This window comes from Vanellus vanellus (genome assembly GCF_965231255.1).
Source record: "Vanellus vanellus genome assembly, chromosome: Z".
Lineage (NCBI taxonomy): Eukaryota > Metazoa > Chordata > Aves > Charadriiformes > Charadriidae > Vanellus > Vanellus vanellus.
Window position 1 is genome coordinate 52,841,045 of NC_138908.1, and position 27,308 is coordinate 52,868,352.

At 41.0% G+C, this 27,308-nt stretch overlaps 2 protein-coding genes across 2 annotated transcripts in view; one reads left to right on the forward strand and one right to left on the reverse strand.

Moving 5' to 3' along the window:
* PSIP1 (PC4 and SRSF1 interacting protein 1) overlaps positions 1–1,769 on the forward strand; it is a 32,033-nt gene extending 30,264 nt beyond the window's left edge. Inside the window, exon 16 of the mRNA XM_082497239.1 lies at positions 1,676–1,769. Within this exon, the coding sequence (XP_082353365.1) occupies positions 1,676–1,739 (64 nt within the window). The 3' untranslated portion in view covers positions 1,740–1,769. The remainder of the gene's footprint in view (positions 1–1,675) is intronic.
* A 3,677-nt stretch (positions 1,770–5,446) lies between these two features.
* SNAPC3 (small nuclear RNA activating complex polypeptide 3) overlaps positions 5,447–27,308 on the reverse strand; it is a gene marked incomplete at its 5' end in the record, with an annotated part of 50,001 nt that continues 28,139 nt past the window's right edge. Inside the window, 8 exons of the mRNA XM_082497985.1 lie at positions 5,447–7,339; positions 9,109–9,216; positions 10,259–10,423; positions 11,759–11,841; positions 20,286–20,435; positions 20,965–21,069; positions 22,977–23,061; positions 24,292–24,369. Coding sequence (XP_082354111.1) covers positions 7,192–7,339; positions 9,109–9,216; positions 10,259–10,423; positions 11,759–11,841; positions 20,286–20,435; positions 20,965–21,069; positions 22,977–23,061; positions 24,292–24,369 — 922 coding nt within the window. The 3' untranslated portion in view covers positions 5,447–7,191. The remainder of the gene's footprint in view (positions 7,340–9,108; positions 9,217–10,258; positions 10,424–11,758; positions 11,842–20,285; positions 20,436–20,964; positions 21,070–22,976; positions 23,062–24,291; positions 24,370–27,308) is intronic.

Genomic DNA, 27,308 nt, shown 5'->3' on the forward strand with positions numbered 1-27,308 from the left:
TTACACAGCTTTCAGAAGTGACATTTGGGAGTTTTCAACCAGTGATGCCAAATACTCATTTGGTCTGAACAAGCAGCATGTTACTGGAACGTAATGAAGGCACAAGTGTAGGTTCCAACACAGGTTACACAGCCTGGCACACTGCTTAAATAGGTGACTTTGCCAAATCATAATATGGTACTAACAAAGTGCAACACCTAAGTTACTTGAAATCAATAGCAAGGCAGTTCAGTAATAACAGAACCAAGTATTTAAAAATAAATGATTATTAAACTGGCTCTCCAAGGCAGAATTTTTTTCATGGACTGCTCCTTTTGTTGTTCCTGTAGAACCTGACAATACTTGGATTTTTGGGTGGCAGAGAGACAATCTCAGATTGCCCTTCATATTTGTGATTAAAAGAATTAAGAATATTTGGGTGCCTGCATGATGCCTCAATGGACATCGGTCACAAGAAATTTAAGGCAGATAATTCGGATAGTTACGCAACATGCCAGGGAAAGGCTGTTGAATATAAAGAGTGTCTCAAAAAAGCAAATTTGAGGCAAGACAATTGACATTTTTAATACTTAAGTAATTGTGATTTTATCTGTAAAACTTGTAAATATGTCTTCCATGAATGGGCTAGTGGAGGTGTCATGTCCTGCTAATAAATATTTTATCTCTTTTAAGTGTGTGTGGTGTTTGCTATGGTCTTGAAGTCTGTACTCCAACATATTCTTTGACTTACGTAAACAAAGAAACAAACCCACTTTACAAAAAGACTTGTATGGCTCCTTGGGAGCAGTTTCTATGGACTTATTGTTGGCTAACAGCTATAAACTACATTTTTAACACCTCTTGAAATACCATGCATGTTGAGAAATGCACCCACATACCTGTTCTGAATTCAAGCAAGCTACATAGTGATGTCTCTCCATCATACAAACTTCCTTTCATTCCATATTTTTCATACATTTTTATTTGCAATATTCAGTTTCTTAGAAGTGAGAAATTAGTAAGCAAAATAAATATGAACAAATCATCAATGTTCAAAACACCCCTGCAGTTCCCACTACTAACTCTAAGCAAACAATTTGTAAACTTCTCAAATCATAGGGCTATCTATTCAGTTCTGAACTTTACTCCCTTTGATAATTAGAGGCAAGACATGTCTGTACCTTTCTGAAGATGTACTTCAGAAATTTTGGAAAACAGAAGTTGTGTAACTTAAAACTTCTGAAGTGATTGGCACTTAAGAACATCTTTCTGTTCTTGTTTGGTAAAAATTTATACTGCTTCCTGAGGTTACCTTGGTGTTTGGGACACATACTGGATTATTCTGGCTACTGAGAAAAGTTGGTAAGGGATGTTAAGACAGAATGCTGCTTCTCCACAAGAGCTGACACCTATTTGGCAGCCGAATGGGGAGGACTGCCTGAATGGGACACAAACGGAGTTCTGGATGTTGCTGGTCACATGTTAATCACTACCACCTTAGCTTTGCATTTGGGGGCTGTCAGCGTAAAAGTGGAGATAGACAGCTGTCATCACTACCAGCTTCGGTTCTCAAGCCCTCCTCCTCTGCTGAACATAAAGCAGCATCACTTACTCTAGAGAGTACAAATTCATCTGGAATGCATCTTGCTCTCTGTGTTTTTATATGGTCACTAATGTTGCTTTATTTTGTTTCTAGGACATGTGGTGAAGAGAGTGAGCTTGAAAAGCCAGCAAAAGATTCTGCCTTTGAAAGCAAATGACACCACTGGAGTCTTTTTTTTTTTTTTTTTTTTTTAAATAAAAATTAAAGAGGATTGTTAAGTTTTGCATTTGAAATCTATAGACTGCTGAAAGTTTTAAATAATTTTATAAGCATAGTATTTTGAAGTTAAATTTTGTGGAATAAAAGTCCCTTTAATCTTGGTTTAAAAGTATTTAAACACTTTTGCCAATAGTTTTGTCCAGTATTGACAGGTAATACATTTCAAAAGATGACAATTCCAGCTAGAAAACAAATGCTTACATGTCACAGGACTTAGAGTTGTAGTATATTTTTATCTGACTACTGTATGTTTGTCTAGCTAATAAGCAGGAAAAAGTGTAAATACTTTTAACTGCCCAATTGCTTCACTTGTATAAAACCTACTCTCTTCCTATGATACTGACCTATGTGTGTGCATAGTTTTTCAACACTTGTTGGGATGTCTTTTCACTGTGTTTTGTAGGAGTTGGAAGCAGCGTTTTTAGAGCTGTAACAATGCTAATGTATGAGTATAGTTAATCACTTTTTCTAAACAAGTTTAGTTCTGTTCTTGCAAAACTCACTGTGCCAATTTACTGCAATGTGACTTTATGGTATGCTTTTGGTATAATAAGTACACTAGAAAGAAATGTGTTTTCACAGAATCTGTTGATGCAGTGGGAAAACACTGTCTTGAACAATTTATGAAATTAAAGAACTAAAACTGATAAAGAGAGACTGGTTCTTCATACTAACTTGTATAGACAAAAACATTCATAGGAACAAATGTTAACACTGGTAAAGTATTTTAAGAAAAGTTCCTAAAGGCATGAAAGGGGTGCAAGCACCTCTGAAAATTCTTTCTTGAAACACACTTTGCCTAACATCAGAACTAAGAACAACTTGTATATGACTGGAAAATGGTATTTGACAGAGGCCAGCCAGAGTTTAATAGTCCTAAGAATCTCATTAGGGGGACTGTGACATGGAAGGTGACATCGTTTCAAGTGTACAAATCGCCTTGTTTGTGTCATCTTCAAGGAAGCACCAGGATAACATGATTACAGCCTGGTGGAGATGAGTACTTCTGAAACTTATAACTTGCACCATTCAGCAAGGAATAGTTTTAGGTATTGCAGCATGACCAAACAGCATGGTACCAAATACTGAGAAGTCAAATTATTTCTTGTTTACATTCCTTGTAAATGGCTGCCACACCTTCTTTCAGTCAGTCCACCTGGGATTATTGTTCTTTTGTTCTTACCCAGGGTAGTACAGAGAAAAGGGATTTCTCATACATAAAACAAGGCACACAGCTTTTCTGCATTTCAGGTTCACCAGCTTGGTACAACATTTACTTTTGTTTGCAGTTCTGCTCTTACAGTAGTGCAGCTGGATGTTCGGTAATAGGAAAAAGTATCTTCAACACCCAATAGGTCACAGCCAGGTGAAGGTCAGTAACTTCAGCACTGCTTTCAAACTTTCCTGTTTTCCGGAATCTGAAAGTGACAGATTTAACTTCAGAATAATGCTTTTTTTCCAGTGAAATCCTGCACTACTATGAAGTAACTCCTCCTTATTCTCCATCTCCTAATTCTGAAGAGCTGAAAACTAGTTTCCCTTGCACTACCTTTTGCTGTTTTTTTCCCCTTCTTCCTAACAGACTAGAATAGTAAACTGCATAATAGCTTTAGGATCATAGCCCTAACCTGCCCTTCTCTTCATGTCCATGGTTTAAGTAACAACAAAAAAATTCTCACTAGTTACCAGAGGCACAGAAAAAGCACAAAAAAAACTGAAATCAGAAATCTAGTATCTGATACTCATTGCACAAGCAGTATTACATTTATTGTGTTCAAAACTGCTATTTACTCATTGCAAGTCTGCACTAGTTATTTTTATGTAATCGCCAGACTCTGAGTGAATGGTTTTCTTCCCTGCTAAATACACCACTCCTTCAGAGACCATGTGTGCAACATGTAGTCCCTACACAGAAGCTACTGCTAACGCCTGTTGGAAGTAGTTTGACCAACTTTTAACTGCCTGTTTACACAGTGTATCCTGGTTTGAGGTAAAACAGAACCAATTTTCTCTTCATTAATTTTATGTTGCAGCTAAGCCTTTTCTAACTAACTGAACTCTCTGAAATTAACAGCATATTGTCACTGTTCACTCTCAGAGGGATAAGACCTGATTGGTTGTAATTTATGCCAGGGAACGGTACGCAGAAAGGCTCTTGCTTATATTTATTGCTATAACACCCAAGGCCAGATAACTTGGTTATTGGCCCGGTTGGAGGGTCAGAAGTGGAAAAGTGTAGAGGGGTCTCACCTGCAGGGAGGAGCAGACAGGACAGGTGAGCCAAAACTGACCAGCAGTGTATTCCATCCCATCTGCATCATGCTAAATATGAAAGCTGAGGGATCAAAGGGCTCAGCCTCTTTCTTCAATGGCCAGTGTCTGAGGAGGACTCGAGAGAGCGTTTGTCTGCCTTTGATCCTGATCTGTGCATTCCTGAATCCAGATCTGGAATCCAGTTCCCATCCATCGCTGAATCCAGTCTGGTGCTTTCCCAATGCCTGCTGGTGACGTGATCACCATCCTGGGAGCTTGGTCCAGTTTTGTATATAGTGTAGATATGTCATTATTTTCTTTTTATTATTTTGTTAATATTTTCATTAAAGTAGTTTAGTTTCTTCTAAACTCATAAATCTCTATCTCTCTCTCTCCCTCCTGTCCTTGGAGATGGAGGTGGGAGAGAGCACCTGTCATTTGTTTCAGTGGCCAGTCCAGCCCAAACCAAAACAATAGTGGTACACCTAGATGATGTTAAACTGCTTCTATAGGTTGTCCTTAAGCAGAACCCATTACGTTTATTTTTGGTATCAATAATCTGTGAGCTAGCTGTAACACTAAGATAGCACAGGATTATAGGTTTGGTAATGTGGAAAAGCCAACAGAAGAGTATTTATTTCAACATTCAACAACACTGTTCACCAGCAGTTGAATTTACGGAGCCTGTACAGCAGACATTATTATTAGGATACACTGCATATTTTCTGAAGACTTTTTAACTATATTGAGTACTTTTAAGTTCCATAGATGCAAGCATATTTTTTATCATTCCTTATTATTCCACTATCATTTATGTCAACGGACAGAGGCACATGCACATGTATGCATCTGTACTGAGTTTAACAATAACACAATCTGTGCATATTTACAAAATGGGACTACTTCCACTCTACCTTCCTGCCCGAAGTTGCAAGTGGCCTAAAGCTATTTTCTCTTCACAGCTCTATTAATCAAATGGGGAAGAGATGTAAAAAGTGCCTGGGGGACGGCCTCTGTGTGGCTGCTCAAAGCAGCACGCTGATAAATGACTTTTTGCATGGAACACTGTGGAACTCAGTTACAGCAGCACTTTGTAGTAACATGCTGGCTGCCTTGGGAAATTAAAGTACCAAGCAACAGGCATTTAGGAAGTTTAATGATTAAATATTGAAGCCTGTATTTACAAAGCACAATCCACTTACGTGATTACTGGAAGTTAAAACTCAGCATGGAAAGAAGTTTTAGTTGCAATATAGTTAAGATTTTGAATACAGCAGCCTCCCACACAAAGGTAGAAAAAAGCAGAGATGAAGCTGCTGATTGATTGCTGCAAGTCTCTAAAATCATGCTCTTACCCATTCAGCTGCTTGGGCTTTTACTGCCTACGTTTACTGCCCGTTCACAAACTAGAAGTAACCTAAATTCACAGAATCTTACTGACTGTAGAAATGGTCATCTCACCTTCCAAGATGCCTGAGTGTCCAGGAGCTGTGTCTCTTGAAGGATACAAATATAACTTCTGAGAGCTAAGTACTAACTAGGCAGTTAAGCTTAAGCCTCCAAAGGAGTAAGACCGATTCTTATTGCAGAAAGGAAATAAACCACAGTTAATGCACAAAATGTAAAGCAGATTTAGCTTTGACAGTAGCATCCCTACCTCAAGAGTCAAGTTTACTACAGCTTAAAATACTGTGCAGCCCTGTTGAGTTGCTCATCATTCAAGTGCACAGGGGGCTGTTGTGATAATGTTACAAGTGCCCAGATACCAGTGGGAAGTGACACTGCCTATATGAATCACATTTGCTTCGGAACTTTACACCAGCAATAAAATCAGAGGGGCCTCTTCTCTTCCTCAACAAAGAAACAGTGTTCTGTATTGCCATCTTGTCTGCAAAGCAAAAACTTCCATTAGGGAGACAATTTCCAAGACCTTTTATAAGTTTGAAGTAAGTTCAAGTAAGTTCAAACCTTGAATAAAAGGTTCATACTGCCAAATCACTAAGCATTTAAAAAAAGATCAAAGAAAAAGTCAAGCACAGATTCAGGTTAATGCTTTTTAGATTCAACAGCTTCAACTACAGTTTTTAATACTCCAGCCTTTTTGCTTCCCCCGGTAAGTACAGACACAAATCTTCACAAGTCAGCAGGCAGGGCCCTTAAATTTTCATTCAAATATAACTCAGATTATCTCCAAGCTCCATACCCTTATATCCAGTTTATTATAAAAAGGAATTTACATTAAAAAAAAGGGGGGAAAGACATAAATACCAACACACAGATAAGAGATTATTAAAAAAAAAAATATCTCATTTTTCATCACAAAGTGGTAAAGCTGCTTGGAAGTTTTGGTCACTGGAACACTAACAGCATTTAACAAGCAGCCAAATATCCAGCTGGTGTCATAGAAATTTAACTACGAAGGTGCAGTGGGGTGCACTGCTGGGTTTCACTCCGAGGACTCCTTCAGAAAGACACATTACATCACAACTAGACCCAGCTGTTCTGTGACAGCTCCAGGGAAGTAAAGTATTTTTAAAAACTATGTTTTAGTGTAACCTTTTTTCCCGTTTGTCATTTAAGTTGAATCATTCAATATGAAATAGGACTAGAACACACAAACAGCAGCTTCTAATATGAGTTCTTCTCTGTTTTGTAGTTAAGCACAGGAGGCACTCAACTTCCACACCCAGACTGTGTCCAGCTTCTCTTTGCCTTACTGGAAGTATGGGACTGGCCCTAGGATAATTTCTTAATCTGCAGGGACAGCAATTTTGAAATATATACTTTCTTACTGGAAAGAAGTAATGGGTTGGGTGAAAGATTGCATACCAAGGCAGAATTAGTTTAATGAAAGAATAAATTCACATTTTGGTCACTCCTCCCTACTGCTAAAGAAAGAAAAAAAATAACAAAAAAAACCCAACACAAAACCCCTAATGATTGCTGCCTTAGCATAAGGAGCCATCAAACAAGCTGGCATAATTTCCAAGGGCTCCTTCCACCTCAGAAGAGAGGATTAAAAGCCTAACCCAAAACCCAGCAGTACGATCAAAACTCAAGCTGTCTGGTGGTTTTAACAGCCAGAGCAACAGATTCACCACTGTAGTTCATTGAATTCATTCTGGCTCATGTCAGTTTCAGTTGAAAATCCCAGGATCAACATAAGGATATGCAAGAAACTTCCCCAGTTTATTGCCTTCCGCATCGTAATGAAGCATCCGAAAACAAACATCACAGAAGAAACAAGGATCCTCTGGTGCCAGACTGTCATTGTTGGTTACCCACCTGCAGGTTACATAATACAAGTATTTTCCATGTGAATCCAACAGATTTGTGACAAACATCTCAACATTTTACTCAGAGTTGGCAATGGCAGCAATAAACATCAGTATAAATGTTATACTGACCAGGTACTACCTATATTGCATATCTCCCACCCCAGGCATGCAGCACTTTTCCAAACTCCACACCCATTCCCTGTCAATCCCAGCTGCTATCTTACATTGCTACAGCAGCATCTCCTGAGGAACTCCTCAAACCTGCGTAGCTGGAACAGTGCACAACCAAAAAAGAAAATTAACAGGCATATTCTGTCCACCCCATGGCCATTTTAAGTCATAAAAGATAAATCTAATTTTCCCTTAAGGTAAGAAACTGTGATATAGAGCATACATGACTGACCCAAACTACTCTGAGTAATAATCAAATCCATTTACGAGTCTAAAAGGAGAGCCTGGATGATGCAGACAAGACAAGGAGAGGATTGCTGCTCACTCCGGCAAGTACTGAAGTTAACATGAACACAGCTGCCAGTACAAGGAGGGCCTGCCATGTCACCACGCAATTAATTTATGGTAGCACTCAGAGGCCATGACAGCTGAAGGCCTGTAGTGATTAAAGATGCTATCGGCACAGATTAGAACATGCAGGACAGCCAGCCAAAGCAGCTCTGCTATCCATGGTTTAGCATCTCCCCACTTAAGCTTAGTGCTTAATCCTGGTTTTAATTTAATGCATTTACATCACCTCTGGTAATGCCCTCCCCATCCCATCTTTCCCCCATATTGACCCTGTGGCTCCACCTCCCCGTATGGCCAAATGCCTCACAGATTATAGGCACTTGTGAAGGCATCCTAGGGGCTCTGCTAGGAACACTAGGATGGGCTCCCATCACAAGGGGAATTGGCTCTTTGCCTGATTCAAGGGAAGCCTAAGGCCAAGCAAGTAAGATAACAAGGACACAGCTGCTGTGTCAAACTGAGGCCGAGAGTGTAAGCTGCCCCGGGGGGGGGAAAAAAGGGCAGTGGGTGTGTTTGTGAATAAATCAGACCTATAAAATCAGGGAGACTAGCCTAGTCTGTAGAACTCCTTTGGAGAAATTTCTACTATGTCTATTGAAAGGCTTTCTGCTGTCTAAGTAAACAGGACTGAAGTATATGAAGAGCATCAAATTCACATTCTGCTCTCTTAGCTGCAGAAATCTGTGCATCACAAAATGTTCCTTCAAGTACAGCTGTACAGCACAGTTTTCAGGTAGAGGTTATGTGTTTACCTGTGGGGAAAGCTACACGCCTTTTAAAAATCTCTAGATTTTACTATATTAAAGTTGGACAGATCCATACTTCCCTCTACTTCCTAGATGCAAGATATAATGAAAGCTCTGTATGACTTCTGGCCAATGAATTTGAAGCACGTGTCTTGTCACAGGGGAAAAATGCAGCATTTTCCCCCAAAAGTAAGATTTTCAAAAGTAATTGATCAAGAGCCAAGCTCTGTGTATGCAAAAGAACCTGAGCCAAATAATTAACCTCTACATCATTTCAGTTCTTTTGATCATCCTGAATCATGATCTCCAAATGAACACTACCTGCAGGAGGCCTTTTCCTAGGCAGTGAGAGAACAATTGCCTGAAGGGTAATATTTCAGAATACTTGCATGAAGATTATTCATGCACCTTATCAAGTACATACAGAACTTTGATTTTTTAAGTTAGTAGCAGCACGTAGAAAGACTTATTAAGAAGACAACTTAAAACGATCAAGAATGTAGCATACCTGGCTGTATGCATTTTGCACACAAAGCATTTTCTGGTACATAACCAGTGCTTCTTGATTAGCAAGGGGTAGAGGTTTCTGTCCAGGCAGTCATCATGATGAATGAGCCTTGAAGCAAATAAATAAACACATAAAATACAATAAAGCTCAGCCACATTGAAATTTATCTGAACATAAGCATGGACATTGAAGATAAGGCATGATTTAAATTCCTGTGTAAACTATGACTAGACTTCTGCTTAGAATTTCTTAACACAGACAGACTGTGAGTTGCACCATCCATGGATTCTACAGTCAGGAGTAAATTCAGTTTGTGTAGTAACTCAGAAGTCTTCAGATCATTTGCTTTGGATGGTCTTTTCAAAGTGTTTATCTCATACATAGACTAACAGGCAAAAACATCACCAAACGAATGTTTAGAGGCTCATAATCCTGAGATCATCTGCTTGCAACATCTATGCCCTTTTTTGGGTTGTATTCCTCTTGGGAGGCACCATTTACTAACAATGCTTAGGTACATCAGGCTTCTGGGAACTGAAAATGATCTGTCACCCACTGTAGACAATCAGAGTCATGTTCTCTCTACCTATTATCCAGTTAGCAGAGTATACAGAATAGTTCTACTGTTGACGTGGTTGTCACCTCACAGCCACTATTACCTCCTCCTTCTCTCCCTTCCCCACCCACCACAGCCCACTCTTAGCACTCTTCTGTTCTCTTTTCAGTTCCTGCCCCTTAGCACCAAGTCTAAACTAACAAGTCCTGTTGACTCCAGCCAGAGCTATTAACAGCATTCTGCTGCTCCATGCTCCGGAATCAGTACATAAATCTGCTGCACACTGGCTCTGCATAGAAAGAGCTTTTCACTGTGAGTGCCATTCCTCCCTTACAACAGTCATGCCATCCTACCTAGAAAGCAGTCTTTTTATGCAGGCAGATTATTTAAAAAAATAAAAATGCAAGGGAGATTACCTTCTTCCTTGCAGAGGTAGTCACATGTACATGGAAGAAAATCTTAAATAAGCCCGGCAGAAGGCAGCAGAATAATCTTAAAGTTAGTCTAACAAATATTCAGCATTTGATATCTGAAGTTTGTCCACAGAAGGCTTGCTTTCAAGTGCATAAGAATTACCAAAGATCAGTAACTTACCTTATATCTGTGATGATAATGATGTGCTCACAGTTCCCTTGGTGGCAGAAAAGGTATGGAAAGCCAATTTTGAGGGACAAATCATTAAAGGTGTAGTCCTCCATTTTAACAGACTGAAGATTTCCATAGCCTCTGTCATGAGATTCTGACCACTGAATAATTGTTCTGAAAACAGAAAAGGTCATCAGCATAGCAATGCTATGAACTGTGAATGCACAGAAAAGGACATGCAAAAATCTTCATTGGGACACAGTTAAAAAGATGGAAATCAAAACAGCTGACAACATTTTATAATAATTTAAGGTAATTTCACAGCAATACCACAACCGCACAGAACTGTGCACTGTTCTTATCGAACACCTGCCTTTAATTCCCCACCAGGCAGCTTCCCAAGGAGTTCTAGTAAGAGTGTATGCTCTTCATGGCACCCATCCAGGTCGGTTGTTTGCAGCACAACTCTTCTCAAGCATTCCAGTAATTCAAGTCACCAGTAGGTCATTTTTCCTCCCTAGGTCAATAACTTTTTCTAAACTATTAAAAAGCTTTTTTGTTTGTTTGTTTTTGCCAAAGAGAAATGCAAAGCTGACAGCTGCACACTTACATTTCCAAAGTTTACCACTGGAAGGGCACTGGCCACTGTTGCAATTACTTCTTGGCTTTTCATCACACTCCTACACACAAGGCATTTCACTTCTACAAACTGCATATGTTATCACAAGCCCTTCCATGAAGATCATTGTTGCTCACAGACAGAAAGAGAAGGAGCAAAATAATTCTTTTCTCTGAAGTCACACACCAAGTCTGGCATAACAACAGAGCCTAAACTCACAGCTCTTCCATACCATCCATTTTAACATCTTGACCTCCTAAATCTCTCCAGTGTGTCAGCAAGTCCATACTTCTGTAAAATAAACTATGTGTAGTTTAAATGGGTATGACTGGTGCTCAACCAGTGTGAGCTACAGTTCCAAACAAGAGACACCTGTGACTCATGGCAATGTCATTTGAGGTTTCTTTTCCCAACAGTCACACCATCCCCTTGTTGGCGCTCCCATGAAGGCATTCAGCATATTTTCAAGACTGAGCAGAACAACTGACTTCCACACAGCTGAGCTCGTTGTCTTCCTGACCCATCTTCTACCTCACAGGCAAGTCTTTTGGTGGTCATCTCAACTAGGGAGGGCATTTGAAACGGCAGTACAAACCGGCACCTGGCACCTTCCACAGCAATCCCATCCCAACAGAGCAAAACAGGATTTGCAGGGAGAAAAATGCATTCATCCCCTTTCAGAAGGGAAGTGAGCAGAAGGAATAAATAGAGCAAGTAAATTTAAACTGCTATGTAAAAATCAATTCAACAGGAAAAGATAGTAAGAGAAGTCCATTCTAGCTTCATACACTAGACGTTCCAGTCTTTAAAACACCACAAATCATAAACAAAATGAAATAAATTTCCTGTCTCTTAAGGTTTTCCTTAATCAATGTCTACAAATACTGTACCTGCTCAGATCTCTGCACTCTGGGTATCTTTTATCATTATAAAAGGTGCCTTCAAAATAAAAGAAAGCAGATTTGTAGAGATCCTGAGAGAGAAAGAGAGATATGTCTGCATTAGAGCTATGAGAGATTAAACACCTTAGGATTGTGTCAAAAACCAAGCACTTTAGGTATCTGAATTATATTAAAAGACCTCATTCTACAGGTTTCTAAGAAAAGCTTTGCACTGGTTTTAGATGCTGATGTGACAACAAGGCTTACATGATTGCCAGCTATGCAGTCCCTCTGCTGATATTATTCTCAAGCCATTACATGTTATTTTAGCGCTCTTCTCTTATTTCCATCCCTGTCATAACAGTTATGGATTTCTACAAAAACACAAGCATCATTGCCCAAATTAAGAAACTGCACAGTGCTGACTTTAAGAAAAGCCTAATAATATTTTAAAAAAATAGCAAGATGTAATGTGTTGACCTTGGCTGGCTGCCAGACCCCCCACCCAGTTGCTCCTTCACTCTCCCTCTTCAACAGGACAGGGGAAGAAAATAAGACAGGCAAGCTTGTGGATTGAGATAAAGGTAGTTAAATGAGAAAAGCAAAGGCCACGCACAGAAGTAAAGCAAAAAGAGGAGATTTATTTTCTACTTCCCACCAGCAGGCTATGTCCAACCACTTCCTGGGAAGAAGACCTTCGCATAGTGGTTGCCTTGGAAGACAAATGCGTTAGCCATGAATGGCCTCCCTCCTTTCCTCCAGCTCTTATTGCTGAGCATAATATCATATGGCATGGCATATCCCTCCGGCCAGTTTGGGTCAGCTGTCTCAGCTACATGCCCTCCCAGCCTCTTGCCTACTCCCAGCCCACTGGCCTTGCGGGGGACTTGGAGAGACAGCCTTGAGGCTGTGCAAGCACTGCTCAGCAATAGCCAAAACACACGTGTGTCATCAACCTTGTCCTGCCAAAAATGCAAAGCACCACACTATATGGGTGGCTGTGAGGAAAGTTAACTCCGTCCCAGCCAGACTCAGTACACTTGATCAGGACACATCACACCACAAAATACTTTTTGCTGGAATAAGAGAAAATTATTGCAGTCCTGTGCCCTTCACATGCATGTACCCCCCGCAAACATATGGGAGCAGTCCCTAGTCACATCTATATAAACAAGACAGACATGAAATTTTGGAAGGTCCAATCACCTCACTACTGGGGGCTCAGAAAAAAAATCTAGCATCCTTCAAAACTGCCCCTTAATTAGGAAGTTTGTCACATGCAGACAGGCCATTTGTACCAATCTTCTCTCTCAAAGAAAATTAACAATTTATGGCACTCATACCAGCAGTGCAAGAGTCACCAGTTTCCAGATCATCTCAGCAACTGAGCTAACCCATAAACCTCCATTACACATGTAATAAATTCTGCAACAGCACTACAGAACTATTTAAGTAAAAGCATATCCATCCATAAAAAAGCAGACTCCAGCTGCAAGCATCTTCTTGAGAATGAAAAAAATAAATAAGAACAGGAAAACATCTTGTTGAAATAGCACAATCAGGTATTGTTCTGTTTACCTATCCAGACTCCTTGCACAACATTCACAGAGCTGTTCTCTCTTAAAGCTAAAAATTAGAGTTTATTATATATTTATGAATTGGGGGACAAGAGGGTGTTCGGTCACTGGAACAGGTTCCCCAGGGGAGTGGTCATGGCACCAAGCCTGTCAGAGTTCAAGGAGCATCTGGATGACGCTCTTATATGGTTTAATTTTAGGTAGTCCTGCAAGAAGCAGAGAGTTGCATCAATGATCCTTATGGGTCCCTTCCAACTCAAGGTATTCTATGATTCTATACAAAACATTGTTTGTAGTTTTGCAACTTAAAAACAACTACACAGTAGCAGAAAGAAATGGAATGTATTTATACGATATATATATATATATACAGCCAAAATTAAGAAGGGAAAAAACTTAGAAACTTTTCATTTATATATAGATGTCACTTAACATCTAAGAAAGGAGTAATTGTTTAATTAAGTTACACATCTGCTTCCCATCATTTCCATCTTCTGTTGTTGCTGTCAAAACACCCTTTACATAAACAAGTAACTTGAGCAGAGAGAAGACAACCAGGAAAGGTTGTGCTTTTTTATCCACATAACTTTTTTACCTTTAAACTGTGCTATTGCAAGTTCTTTCATAAGAGGGTTCTGTTTTGGTTTGTGCTATAACTTATTAAAACCTGAGGCGAGACAGCAGGACCTATTATCAAACTGATCACAACAGACATAAAGGGCTTAAGAAACAGTTACAAGAAAGAAGAGACACCCTTCTGCAGTGGACCTTGAAGCAGGGAGGTGCCTCAGATCGAAAACCCACACCAAGCAGGCAACCATACTGTTCAGATACTTTATTACATTTTGCTGGAGAAAAATAATAGCAAAAAAGAATAAATGAACTCTCTTGCAAGAGCAATACAGCTAGCACAGAATCTACCCTGGGCTGGGGAGAATGGGTCAGCTACCTTGCACAGCATAAATTACTGGAAGTGAGAAGAGGTTGAAGCACATAGACTAAACCCTCTCAAACCACTTCAGAGTGGAACATTTCTGTACTGACTGCTGCTCAGGGAGCCATTCTGCATGCTGTACATGCAACCGTGCACAGCTATGGTACATACAAATGATGCTAAGATACACTGTATACACACACAATTGACCTGTAATTTACAGCATACAATTTTCTCCATATTTTCAATTGCACTTCTAAGAAAAGCAGCATTTTGTGACCTTTCAGCAAAAAACCTTTATCTGCAATTATACACTGGCGTTCAGGTATTGCACAAAGCCTATTTAAATTCTTTATTTTCAAGTACATAAAAAACTGCAAGGAATCCTTAATTCATGGGCCTTAAGAGCATTTTGATAAAACATCTCTCCAATATGCATCAACAAATAGTTTTATGACAGGAAAGCAGTCCCAACCTCTACACCTCTAATTACAATTGTGTGCCAGCTCTCAGATAAGTAAAGGTTGTATTTATTCCTCAACTGATGCACGTGCAGGCAGGTCAGACAGACAATGACTGAGGAACGTAACTTCAAGGAGCTTTGTTCCTTTCCATGATTAACATGGCGACTGGCTCACTCCAATTCTGTAACTTGGGAGTTGCCTACTGCTCATTAGGTCACAGAATCCTGATGAACTTTTTACACGCCTGTTGGGAGGCAGCCTATGACTTGCAAGAGCTCACAGTGGAAAAGAACAGGCAGAGAAAGAGTGGAAGACATGCTTTATTTTACAGGCTGGGTATAGAGGCATAAGCAGACTAAATAAGAATCAAATGGGAAAGCTGTGGACAACTAGGTACTCTGGATCCCCAGACCAGTCTTATGTGTCTTCATTAACAGAGAATGAATGCTCATTTCTGCCCAAAGGTCTCTTTTAGCTATTAACTCTAAGGTGTTAAAAGACAGGAAATGCAGACACTGAGGCCAGAGATGGGACTCATGACTGGAGATGACCTGCACAAAGGCACAGCAGTAGGAATGTGTTTTACATTCCTACTGTTTGTTTTGGCTCTGTTATTATCACCTTCCCTGGGTCTCCAACCACAAAGTGTAAGTCCTGCTATGCTCTGGCAACTCCTTACCAACTTCTGTGGGTCACAGCAGTTCTGAGTTAGCCAGTCCTTTAAAGCTGCTCCAAACTTCAGAAAACAGCTATTTGTCAGAGTGAGCAGAAGGCCAAGGGAGCCACTGTTACAAACTTCCTAGGAATTTGAGTCAGGTCTTTCTTTCCTGATTAAGGCCGGCTGGAGGAGTCGCTCAATTTCTAGGGAGTAAAATAACCCAATATGGTCCAGTTCTCTTAAACACCCCCCAGATGTCGGTTTTACTAAGGTAAACCAAACCAAAAAAGGAACAAAAAAGGAACAGAACAGAACAGAACATTTCAGTTAGAGGGGACCTACAACGATAATCTAGTCCAAATATCTGACCAATTCAGGGCTGACCAAAAGTTAGCACATGTTATTAAGGCCATTGTCCAAATGCCTCTTAAACACTGACAGCCACGGGGCATTGATCGCTTTTCCAGTGTTTGACCACCCTCACGGTAAAGAAATGCTTCCTAATGTCCAGTCTAAACCTCCCCTGGCACAGCTTTGAACCACTCCCATGGATCCCAGGCAGAAGACATCAGCACCTCCCTCTCCACTTCCCCTCCTCAGGAAGCTGCAGAGAGCAATGAGGTCAGCCCTCAGCCTCCTTTTCTACAAACTAGACAAACCCGAGAATCCCCAGATATACCTCACAGCACATGCCTTCCAGCCCTTCCATCAGCTTTGGTGCCCTCCTCTGGACGCATTCAAGTAAGTACCTTCACATCCGTCTTTAATTGTGGGGCCCAGAGCTACACACAGACTCAAGGTGAGGCCACACCAGTGCTGAATACAGTGGAATTACCCCATTACCCTTTGACCAGCTGCTTATACTGTGTTTGATGCACCCCAGGATACGGTTTGCCCTCTCAGCTGCCAGGGTGCACTGCTGACTCCTGTTGAGCCTTTTTGCAGGGCTGCTCTCCAGCCACTCCTCTCCCAATTCATACTTGTGCCCGGCATTACTCTGTCCTAGGTGTAGCATCCAGCATTTGGATTTGTTAAATTTCTTCCCATTAATCATCGCCCAGTGAAGAAAAAGCAAAGAATAAAATCACAAAACCCAAAAGTAGCCAGAATGAAAGTTAGGCCTATTTATGCCAATAAAATCCAAAAAGTCTCTCTTACTCTCTCTGTAACAGCTGACAAGCTACACTTGTTTACTTAACCAATGAGAGCAGCAACTTGATTCTTTCACTCAGCCTGTGTACTCAAACTGCACTTCCCTTGAAGTGAAAGCTGTCATCAAGAGCTAACTTACACAGCCTCTTTCCTGCAGACTCTCAGAGCACCAGTTTGATTTAAATCAGTCTCAAAGATCTTTATTTAGTCAGAAGTTACTTTCTCTATTTGGAAAAGCTGACATACTTCTGGCAGGTAACAGTGCCACTTCCTTCCTAGACTGAAAGGAAGAAAAATCCTACCCCACTGATGGCTGAAGCAATATGCAAATTTTATTGTGAAGACACAATCATGCTTGAGGAAAACAAATAAATAGAATGAATGCACACCAATCATTAACAGCTCCTGCTGAGAGGCTAGGCATGGCGGCATGCACTTACTTTGGGGAAATTATTGATGTGAGGAAGCCTAATCTCAGCCCTGTTGCGGCCATGACAGCCTCACATTACTCCTCTGTGTGCCCAGGAAGAGAGTCTAAGAACTCTCTGGTCTCAGAACTAATCAGCTAGTGCTTTACTAGACAGTGGTAGAAAGACTCTTCCATTTACTGTACATAAATGAAAAGACTAGTATCTGGATGTCTTTCAGTCTCCTTAAACAAGAATGTGCCATCATTTCACTATTATGTATACAAATATATAACTTCCTCTGGTTTCTCTCAGATTGTGTAACATACTAATGTTAATACACTAATTGATAATATTTTGATATTGATAACATACTAATTGATAATATATAATATTGGCGGAACAGCTGGGCCCCAAGGATGATAATCAGCGGAACAAAGTCTAGTTGGAGGCGAGTAACTAGTGGAGTACGTCAGTGTTCAATACGGGGTCTAGTTCTGTTTAACATCTTCATTAATGATCTAGATGATGAGGCAGAGTGTACTCTCAGCAAGTTTGCTGCTGACACAAAACTAGAAGGAGCAGCTGATATACCAGTTGACTGTGCTACCACCCAGAGGGACCTCAACAGGCTGGAAAACGGGCCAACAGGAACTTCATGAAGTTCAACAAGGAGAAGTGCAAAGTCTTGCACCTGGGGACAAACAACCATATGCAACAATATATGCTGGGGGGCCTCATCTGGAAAGCAGCTTGGCAAGAAAGGAGCAAGGGGTCCTGGTGGACAAGAAGTTGACCATGAGCCAGCAATGTGCCCTTGCACCAAACAAGGCAAATGGGATCCTGTGCTGCATTAGACAAAGTATTGCCAACAGGTTGAGGGAAGTGATCCTTCCCCTCTACTCAGCACTAGTGAGGCCACACCTGGAGTTCGGTGTCCAGTTCTGAGGTCCTCAGTACAAAACAAACATGGAAATACTGGGGTAAGAAGGGGCCATGAAGATAAAGGATCTAGAGCATCTCTCCTGTGAAGAGAGGCTGAGAGGGCTGACACTGGTCAGCCTGGAGAAGGCTCAGGGGGAATCTTACTAACATACACAAATACTTCTAGGGAGTGTTCAAAGAGGATGGAGCCCGGCTCTTTTCGGTGGTGCTCAGTGACTGGACAAAAGGCAACGGGCACAAACTGAAACAGGAGGTTCCCTCTGAACATCAGGAAACACTTTTTGTTGTGAGGGTAACCAAACAGTGTCACAGGTTGCCCAGGGAGGTTGTGGAATCTCTAGCCTGGGAGATACTCCAAAACTGTCTGGACACAGTCCTGGACAACTGGCTGTAGGTGGCCTTGCTTGAGCAGGGGGGTGGGACCAGCTGACCTCCAGAGGTTCCTTCCACAGCCATTCTGTGATATGATACACAGTATATGAGACACATTATGAAAACAATGCAATTTCAGTATTTTCATTTAGAGTACTTTTTCTTTACTGACCCCTTTTGCACGACCCCAGAGAACACCTGGCAATTGGGAGAGAGGGGAATAATCTTCATTCCAACTTCCAACACCCAGTTGCAAACAACAAAGCATGTAAGTTCATGGGGGGATAGTCTACATTTAGCTTTCTATTACTTCTAGTGCTTTAGAATATAGCTCAAAGCAGTCAGTCTACAGAGAGACAACTATGCAACAACTCACTGCCAGTGTTACTACTTCACAGCAGCAGCATTAATGATGTTTTACTTGACTTCGCACAAAATAGGTGAGCTTAGTAATGCCAACAGGAAGCCACTAGCCATCATATTTCAGAAGTTGTGGTGGTCTGGTGAGGTTCCTGCCGACTGGAAAAGGGGAAACATAACCACTATTTTCAAAAAGGGAAATAAGGAAGACCCAGGGAACTACAGGCCAGTCAGTCTCACCTCTGTGCCTGGCAAGATCATGGAGCAGATCCTCCTGGAAACTCTGCTGAGGCACATAGAAAACAAGGAGGTGATTGGTGACAGTGAGCATAGCTTCCCCAAGGGCAAGTCATGCCTGACAAATTTGGTGGCCTTTCTACAAAGGGTTAATAGTGGCAGTGGACAAGGGAAGAGCAACTGATGTGATCTACCTGGACTTGTGCAAAGTGTTCGATACCGTCCCACACAATATCCTGGTCTTTAAATTGAAGAGACATGGATTCAACAAATGGACCTCTTGGTGGATAAAGAACTGGCTGGACAGTCACACTCAAAGAGTCGTGGTCAATGGCTTGATGTCCAAGTGGAGAGCAGTGACGAGTGGCATTCCTCAGGGGTCGGTACTGGGGCCTGTACTGTTCAACATCTTTGTCGGCGACATGGACAGTGGGGTCGAGTGCACCCTCAGCAAGTTTGCTGATGATATCAAGCTGTTTAGCGAGGTAGACATGCTGGAGGGGAGGGATGCCATCCAGAGGGACCTGGACAGGCTGGAGAGGTGGGCCCATGCAAACCTCATGCAGTTCAACAAGGCCAAGTGCAAGCTCCTACATCTGGGCCGGGGTAATCCAAAGCACAAATACAGGCTCGGCAGGGAATGGCTGGAGAGCAGCCCTGAGGAGAAGGGCCTGGGGATGCTGATTCATGAGAAGCTCAACATGAGCCAGCAATGTGCAATCGCAGGTGATTCTGCCCCTCTACTCCACTCTCGTGAGACCACACCTGGAGTACCGCACCCAGCTCTGGAGTCCCCAACATAAGAAGGACATGGACCTGTTGGAGCGCATCCAGAGGAAGGCCACAAGGATGATCAGAGGGCTAGAGCATCTCTCCTGTGAGGAGAGGCTGAAAGAGTTGGGGCTGTTCAGCCTGGAGAAGAGAAGGCTCCGGGGAGATCGTATTGCAGCCTTCCAGTACCTAAAGGAGGCCTATAGGAGAGCTGGGGAAGGACTTTTTACTAGGGCATGTAGCGATAGGACAAGGGGGAATGGCTTTAAACTGGAAGAGGGCAGATTTAGATTAAACATTATGAAGAAATTTTTCACTCTGAGGGTGGTAAGGCACTGGAACAGGTTTCCCAGGGAAGTTGTTGAGGCCCCATCCCTGGAGGTGTTCAAGGCCAGGCTGGATGCGGCCTTGGGCAACCTGGTCTAGTGGGAGGTGTCCCTGCCTATGGCAGGGGGAGTTGGAACTTGATGATCTTCAAGGTCCCTTCCAACCTAAACCATTCTACAATTCCATGATTTACTGGCAGTGCAACCCACAGGTGGAACCAATGCAGCTGAATTTGGTGCTGAAATAAAAATAAAACAAAACTCTGCCTCTCTCTCTCCTGTATGTTTCCAAAGCTCCTATACATGTAGAGGGTTCCACATAGAAGGCTTTACCTTGCTGATGTGCTCTGGTGCTTGATCTGGCTGACTGCTAAACTCACCACCTATCTGGAGGTCACTGACGCAGGAAATAGAGTCTCTCAGTTCGGTGAGCTTCTGGCTGCCCAGTACAAGGACTGTCTGATATGGCTTGTGATCTTTATGCTACGAAGAAAACAGCATACAAGCTTTAAATAAAAATCACTTGTCAGCATCAGTACTGCTCTTCAGTTGACAGCTTGAGGTCATTAATGGCAGCATATGGCACATCACCTCTCTGTACAAGATTTTTAACAGCATCTTGCCTCAGCCTCTCCTAAGGCTGCCATTTATTTGTTTTATTCAGACACTCATAGGTCACATTCCTCAGCAGAAAGTGAAGGGAAGACAAAGTCACAGCACACTCATCCCAAATCCAGAAAGAATAATTTAGTTTTCATGTATTTAGTTAGTTTCAGATTTTAAGCTTTCTGTGAAATCAATTAACTGCTGAGTAATTACTGCAAAAATTTCCTTTTGTAAACCACTAACAGAATGAAAGCCATATTCTGAAAAAGCCTTAAGAAGTTACCACAGTTAAAGGGTTTACCACACTCCCTCAGTGGACTCACTGATTTTAACTGCTTGGGAAAGCAAGATATTATCTGAGTAGGGAAAAGATATCAGACTACAACCAAGAGAATTTAGTACCAACCTTCTGAAATATGACAGGATAGAAGATGTTCACAGTTAGAAGCAGTTCTCCCTCCTCAACTAGATCTGTTGGATTGTCTGGCCTCTTTCCAATTGCATGTGACTCCTGGAAAAATAAACATACCTATGTATATAAATTTGTTATATTGGCAACCATTTATATATATCATAGTCCCTGGATAAAAGTCTGAGAAATGCTGTTCTAACTGTAAATCATTTTTGACTGTGTAGGCTTCTGAATCGGTAACAGCCTACTTCCTCCTAGACGGAAAGATGAGAAACTGCTGTAAATACTGATTTCAAGCATTTTCCTTCATTCCAAGCATTTTCCTTCAGTTCTGAGCTCTGGAGAAGCTGAGGTGTTTTCAGTAGTTACAAGATAGCTGGCTACTCCTTGGCTACTGAGAGGCCCTGTATAAAGGAATTAAAGCCTGCCACCACTCTGCCCTCTAGAATCCAGCTGCTACCAACTTCCATCACTTAATGTTTTGAAATGTTCTTTGAATGCTTTCACATATTAAGGGGGATTGCAACCCTCAACTTGAGAAAGACTGACCTAGAAATTAGCCACAGAATGACATATGAAAAATCAAAATTAATGCAACATTTCCTCTTATTAGAGAAGCTTGACAGAGCTGAGGTCTCAATTTCTCCAAAATCCAGCAATGCCCTTGCCACACTACTATTTTTTAGAAAAGAAGTGAAAGTATTTCCACATTTCCATCCTACTTTGTTTTTAAGACATAGCCCAGCTGTCAGAATGAGGGAGGGCATTTCTCTGTAGCAGTCAGTTGCTTCCTTTTTCAACGAATCAAGAGAGAATACTGACTGCGCAAACACTTCCCACCAGCATGAACTGTTCTTCAGATTTAACAGCAGAAGCGTGTACTGCTGTGAGACTTCAGTTCAGAGACACTTATGTGCTTGCACCTTGCACCTCCCTTCTTCACATGACACATTCCAAACTCACATTTCTTGTTGCTCTCATCCTGTTCTAGGACACTGTGATCCCACAGCTCTGACACACAAACCAGATACCACAGCTTGCTTAAAGGATGCAGGAACTGACCACGTGCTCGTTCTTCAAAAACTCAAATAAGAACCACTCATTGAAACCCTTTATGAAGATTTCCATTGCAAATATTTACTCAGATATGCCCTAGACTAAAAGCCCAGCACAGTTGTTGCATCTCAGCTGATACATGCTGTTTACATTATATGCCTAGGCCTCTGGACAGTTAAAACAAGACCACTCGTGACAGATCAGGAAACCTCAAGGGGAAAAAATGTATAATAGTCACAAGTGAGGCTCCTTCCTTTCTACGCCTCTGGCCCCAATTTTTACAGTAGTTCACAGCTTGCTTGTTCAAGCCACAGGCTCCCGCACTGCAAAATTTATGATCTTTAGGACTTTAAAGGTTGTGAAGAAATCTTAAAAAAAAAGAGATATTAAGCATAGTTAAAGGAATTCCAATACGGCTTTTGAGGGGCTGATCAATACAATCCTGGTAACTGACAGCTCAGAATGGCTGAGAAACTTGTTACAAAGCTCAGAATCAGGAACTTACTGCCACCACGCTCCTACTGTCTTCCTCTTTAGGCCCTACAGAAACTACCTCACAATCATTTACACACTAAAGTTTAGATTCCAAGACAGGATTCCAGAAGTAAAAACATTATGCATTTTGTTTGGCTCTGCAATAAATTCACATGATGCTCAGTACACTTCAGCCCTTACACAATGCTTTAGTAGCATCCAAATAAAAGCAGTCATACAGTGGTAATAAGCTGGAGTTCCTCCTTATTACATTTGTTACTAACAGACTGTAAGAGCAGAGTTCCTATCCTATCTTTCTATAAAATATCTTTAATCTTACTCGTTACCTGCAAACTTATATCTGCAAACATTTAAAGTGCACAGAGATTCATAGTGATAAAAAAAAAAAGCAACCAGAACTTGGATTTGGCTGTGCTGAACTCTCTTGAGATCCTACAAGATGACAGGGAACTTACCATCTCATAAGCAAGAGTTTCTTGTCTGCAAGCCCGATCCACAATGATTGTTTCTTCTCTCCTCTCTAATGCCTTCTTTCTTATTCTGAAGGGTAGGAACACAGGACAAAATTTCATTCAACAACTTCCACGCAGAATCTCTAGGTGCATTTTTAAAAAACGCAAGCTACTAAAGGGCAGCTTTCAAAGAGCAGGATTTCTGGACATCTTCATATGATAGACTAACTTACAATACTCTTGGCTCCTGACTCCCATAAAACCTGGTAGTACACAGGCCGGCATGTGGATTTCAGCTTGTGTTTTTCCTTCCCTGTAATGTGCAACTTACATGTTGTCTGAAGCAGCTCTCCAAGAAAGAGCACTTTGGTACCTCTGAGGAAGCCATTTCAACTATCCCTCCCACTTCAGAGAAATTCAATTCATGTTCAAGCAAAAAAACAAACAAAAAAAACCCCTACAAATATTCTCAACCCCATGACATAGATACTTTTCCAAAAACAACTTCAGTATCATTTGTAGAAGAAAGAGTACCATACATAGAATATCTACTAAAATACATGTATTTAACCACTGCATGAACACCAAATCCTTTTTAATTTCTGGGACAAGCCTATTTACCCTCCAGACTTTCCTGAAGGTTTTCAGTAACAATTAGACTTAACACTGATCACAACCTTAACACATTTCTTTACATTAGTACTATGCAAACTGAAACTCAAGTACAGCAAAGGCCTGAACTGGCCAAGTATGAGTTCAAAGTTCACTAACTGATAGAAACTTAACACATATTGCTCAACCCCCGAAATGCACCAGTAGTATCTTTATAGATATGCATAAGTTGTATCTTTATAGAATTCTATAAAGAGTGGGTTCAGACAAAGAAGTATCTGGGTACAACTTCAGTACTTACACTTTGGCTGGTACAATGTGACTGTGGGTTACCAGAGGTAAGAGCTCCTGATTTATTTCACAAGGCTTTGGAGAAACCTCCTGCACGTGACTATGAGTAGTCCCCTGCATGCTCCAAATTTAGGTGCTAGTTCAAAAGTACCTAGGTCCAGAAATCCTAAGTTCATCCCATAAGAAAGATGGCATATTCTGTGTATCTTTATAAAAAAATTGTAAGTAACATTCAAGCAGGAGGCTCATACGAATTATCCTAGCATAAGCCGGTGTTTCTGCTCTTACAGTATTTCTGGACACTGCTTCAGAAAATACACCATTGCCTGGAAAAGGAACAAGCAGCCAGCCATGCTTTTGTGCTTTTCCATCCCACCCCATATCAGGGTACTGTGGGTGTACCGTAACCACATACCGAAGAGTTAGCAGACTGCTGTCTTCAGGAATGACATCCAGGTCCTTTTCTTTATCAGGAGACATTAACATATCAATGCTAGGACAGTAAAGAAAGTAACTATTATACATTTTTTCATACTTACTTCATAACGAAAAATCAGTTAAGCTATTCTTAAAAGGAACAAAGACAGCAAAAGTGAATAAACAAGATATAGCTTGTATAGCCTAAATCAGGGCAAAAAGGCAGTACAGTTGTTAAGATAAAGAACCAGAAGACAAAGAGTCCTGGAGATTGTATCTGGCTTTCACAGAGGTTGGGTAAACTTCATCTTTGTTTTCCATTCTGCCTAATGGAGCATAGCTGTCTACAGAGGTTTAACAAGCCCCGTTCAAAATGTGTGCCAATACTTTCCACAAATTAAAAATGCCACTGAACTTTTTCAAATGTTCCACCTACTCCGATTTTCTGATGATATATCACAAAATAGATTAAACCAAAAGGAATCATCAGCCTGTATGCTAAAGCTAACACTGCCCCTCAGGTACAAACATGGACAAGCCACTACATTTACACAAGCTGTCATTGCTGTTTTAAAGCATCAATTTATGCCGCATTTCTTCCAGTGGGAATATGACAACACTTCTGCCAGAAGTGACAGGTCCATTCTTCCTTGTATCCTTCTTTCCATCTGCAGTCCCTTTTCAGCCTCACTATTCTTGTGTTTGCACAGAATCCAAAGTAATGCTAACCATAGTTTTTTGCTGTAGTGCAAACCACTGCAGGATGCGGGAAGGAAAAGTGGAACTGCTTTTGGCTGCAGCAATGATTTAAACTGATCATACAAATGTTAGGTTTTCATAACATAAACGAGGATGTAATTTCTCATAAACACGTCACAAAAAAAGGAATCCTGTGGGATACTATATGCACTCCCCTGCCACAGTTTTATAACGGAAGGTTCCCCCACGCCATTCAACAAACAGAACAAACAATCCATCTGAAGGCATCAGATTAGATGCTATAACAGTATCAATTACCTTTTTAGAAACATGCAGAATAATGCTGACTCAAAGACAGTAATGATTTTTATTAATCACAAAACTATTTTACCCAACTTAAAAATAGTCTGAGGAAATATTATTTAAAACAGAGAAGTATCATCCGCTATGAATCAGACTTGATCTCTTTTGTCTCTTTACTGTTTGCAGACTACATAAAGGCAGGGTTTATACCACTGCCTAAGTCCATGGGCTGTTTGAATCCCAGAAAACTCCTGTGCGAACCTATCTCTTTATCGGACAAACAAACCATTGCTGAAGTCCTGGGAAAATTTTTGAAGTGCACCATTTATTCCCAACATAATTTATGATTTAGTTGTATTCTTTTTCATTATAGTCTTACAATGTTCCCCATAATCTTCTGATGTTCCTCATAATCTTATAATGTTCCCCATGTCAACAATGCTAAGCTAGGTAATACTATCACAGCAGTAATGAAAAAGTCTTTAGAGTGGAACTGCATAGGAATATACAGTAATTGAGAAATAAAGTCTGGAATCAACTGGTATCAGCTGACAATAAGCAAAAGTTAGAGACAAAATTTTGGTTGTGGGTAGATGGCCTTCTTCTGATGACCCAATCACTCTGTATTAAAAATAATTTGAATTTATTATTGTTCAGTTTGTTTCTTACCATCCAGCTGAACACAGTTTTAACTTTCCTGTCCCTTAGATTTCATCCCAAACAGAAAACTATTCTTTTTAAGTTACTGAGAAAGTGGAAATCCTTCAGAAGCACCATTTTAAAAGAAACTCTGCAGGAATTAGTTAAAACCTCTTAGAAAGAGAATCATCTTTACCCTTAGATTCCCGCTTGAGGAAGTGCAGGCAGAGGCAACTGAGTTAAGTCCCATATCAAGTGCAGACTGAGCCACTGCTGGGGAATAGTAATTTAACTAACATAAAGGAGAACAGCACTTTGGAGAACACAGAGCGAGCACTAGCTTTTTTGTTCGGGCTGTTCTGCATTCAGCATAGATTGGTGTTATGAATACCATACCTAATGAAGAAATGTATAGCCCCTGACAGGTAAAGCAACTCATAACTGACCCTTCTGTGGAGTAGACATCCTACCAGCATGACCAGACTATTGATCTAAGTCTTCCTGCACATGGATCAGTGATCCTATTCACCAAAAAGCCTGAGGTCACTTGAAGACTCGCCATTTTGAAGAAGTGACTGTATTTTTTTCTTTAAACACCACACACGTTATTTGCAGGATCTGAAAAGGTCTATTGCCTACAATTGTGAAGTTTCACCTGCATCAAAAGTGATGGTTTCCCATTTCCCTTCTATGCATATATACGATGTCAGAACTCACCAACAACACTTGGGCATTCCTTCTCTCTCATGGCTCTAGGCCAGGGATCCACACCAGGGCTGTGGTATCCACACCATGCCCACTGATAGCCTGCTGCAGGAAAAAAACTAGCATTCCCCAGAAAGCAGGTCCAAGCAGATACCGTGTAAAATAGCTAGCATGTAAGCTGCTTCCTCTTTTTCCTTTTAAGGACAGAAAGGTAGCTAGTACAAAGAGAAACTTTCACTGAATCCCTGACAAGTTCTGCAGATCCTTGTGAGCCCAGATACCACCATTTCTCATTCCCGGAAAGTCAGCAATCCTCAATTTCTAAAGGAATGTTACACACAGAGAACCTTTTGCAGTATTTTCAGTCTATTAATTCATGGCATATGTCATTGCATCACATGCACTGAAGCCTTGAAAGGCTCTGCTGTACGGGCTTTCACACAGGCCACTCTGGAGCTCTTCCTGGGTAACTCCACTGCAGTCAGTGCAACCACATCACTAACATTTGGTCCATGGTCCTGAGGAAACCAGGCTTAGCAAACAGAGAGTATATGCTAATCCCTACAGAAATTAAGGCTTAGTAGTCAGTGTCATACACCTAACAGACAAAAGTGCAGGCAATACGAAGTTTGCACTGGGCACACCTCACTCCTGACAGCCATAAGCATG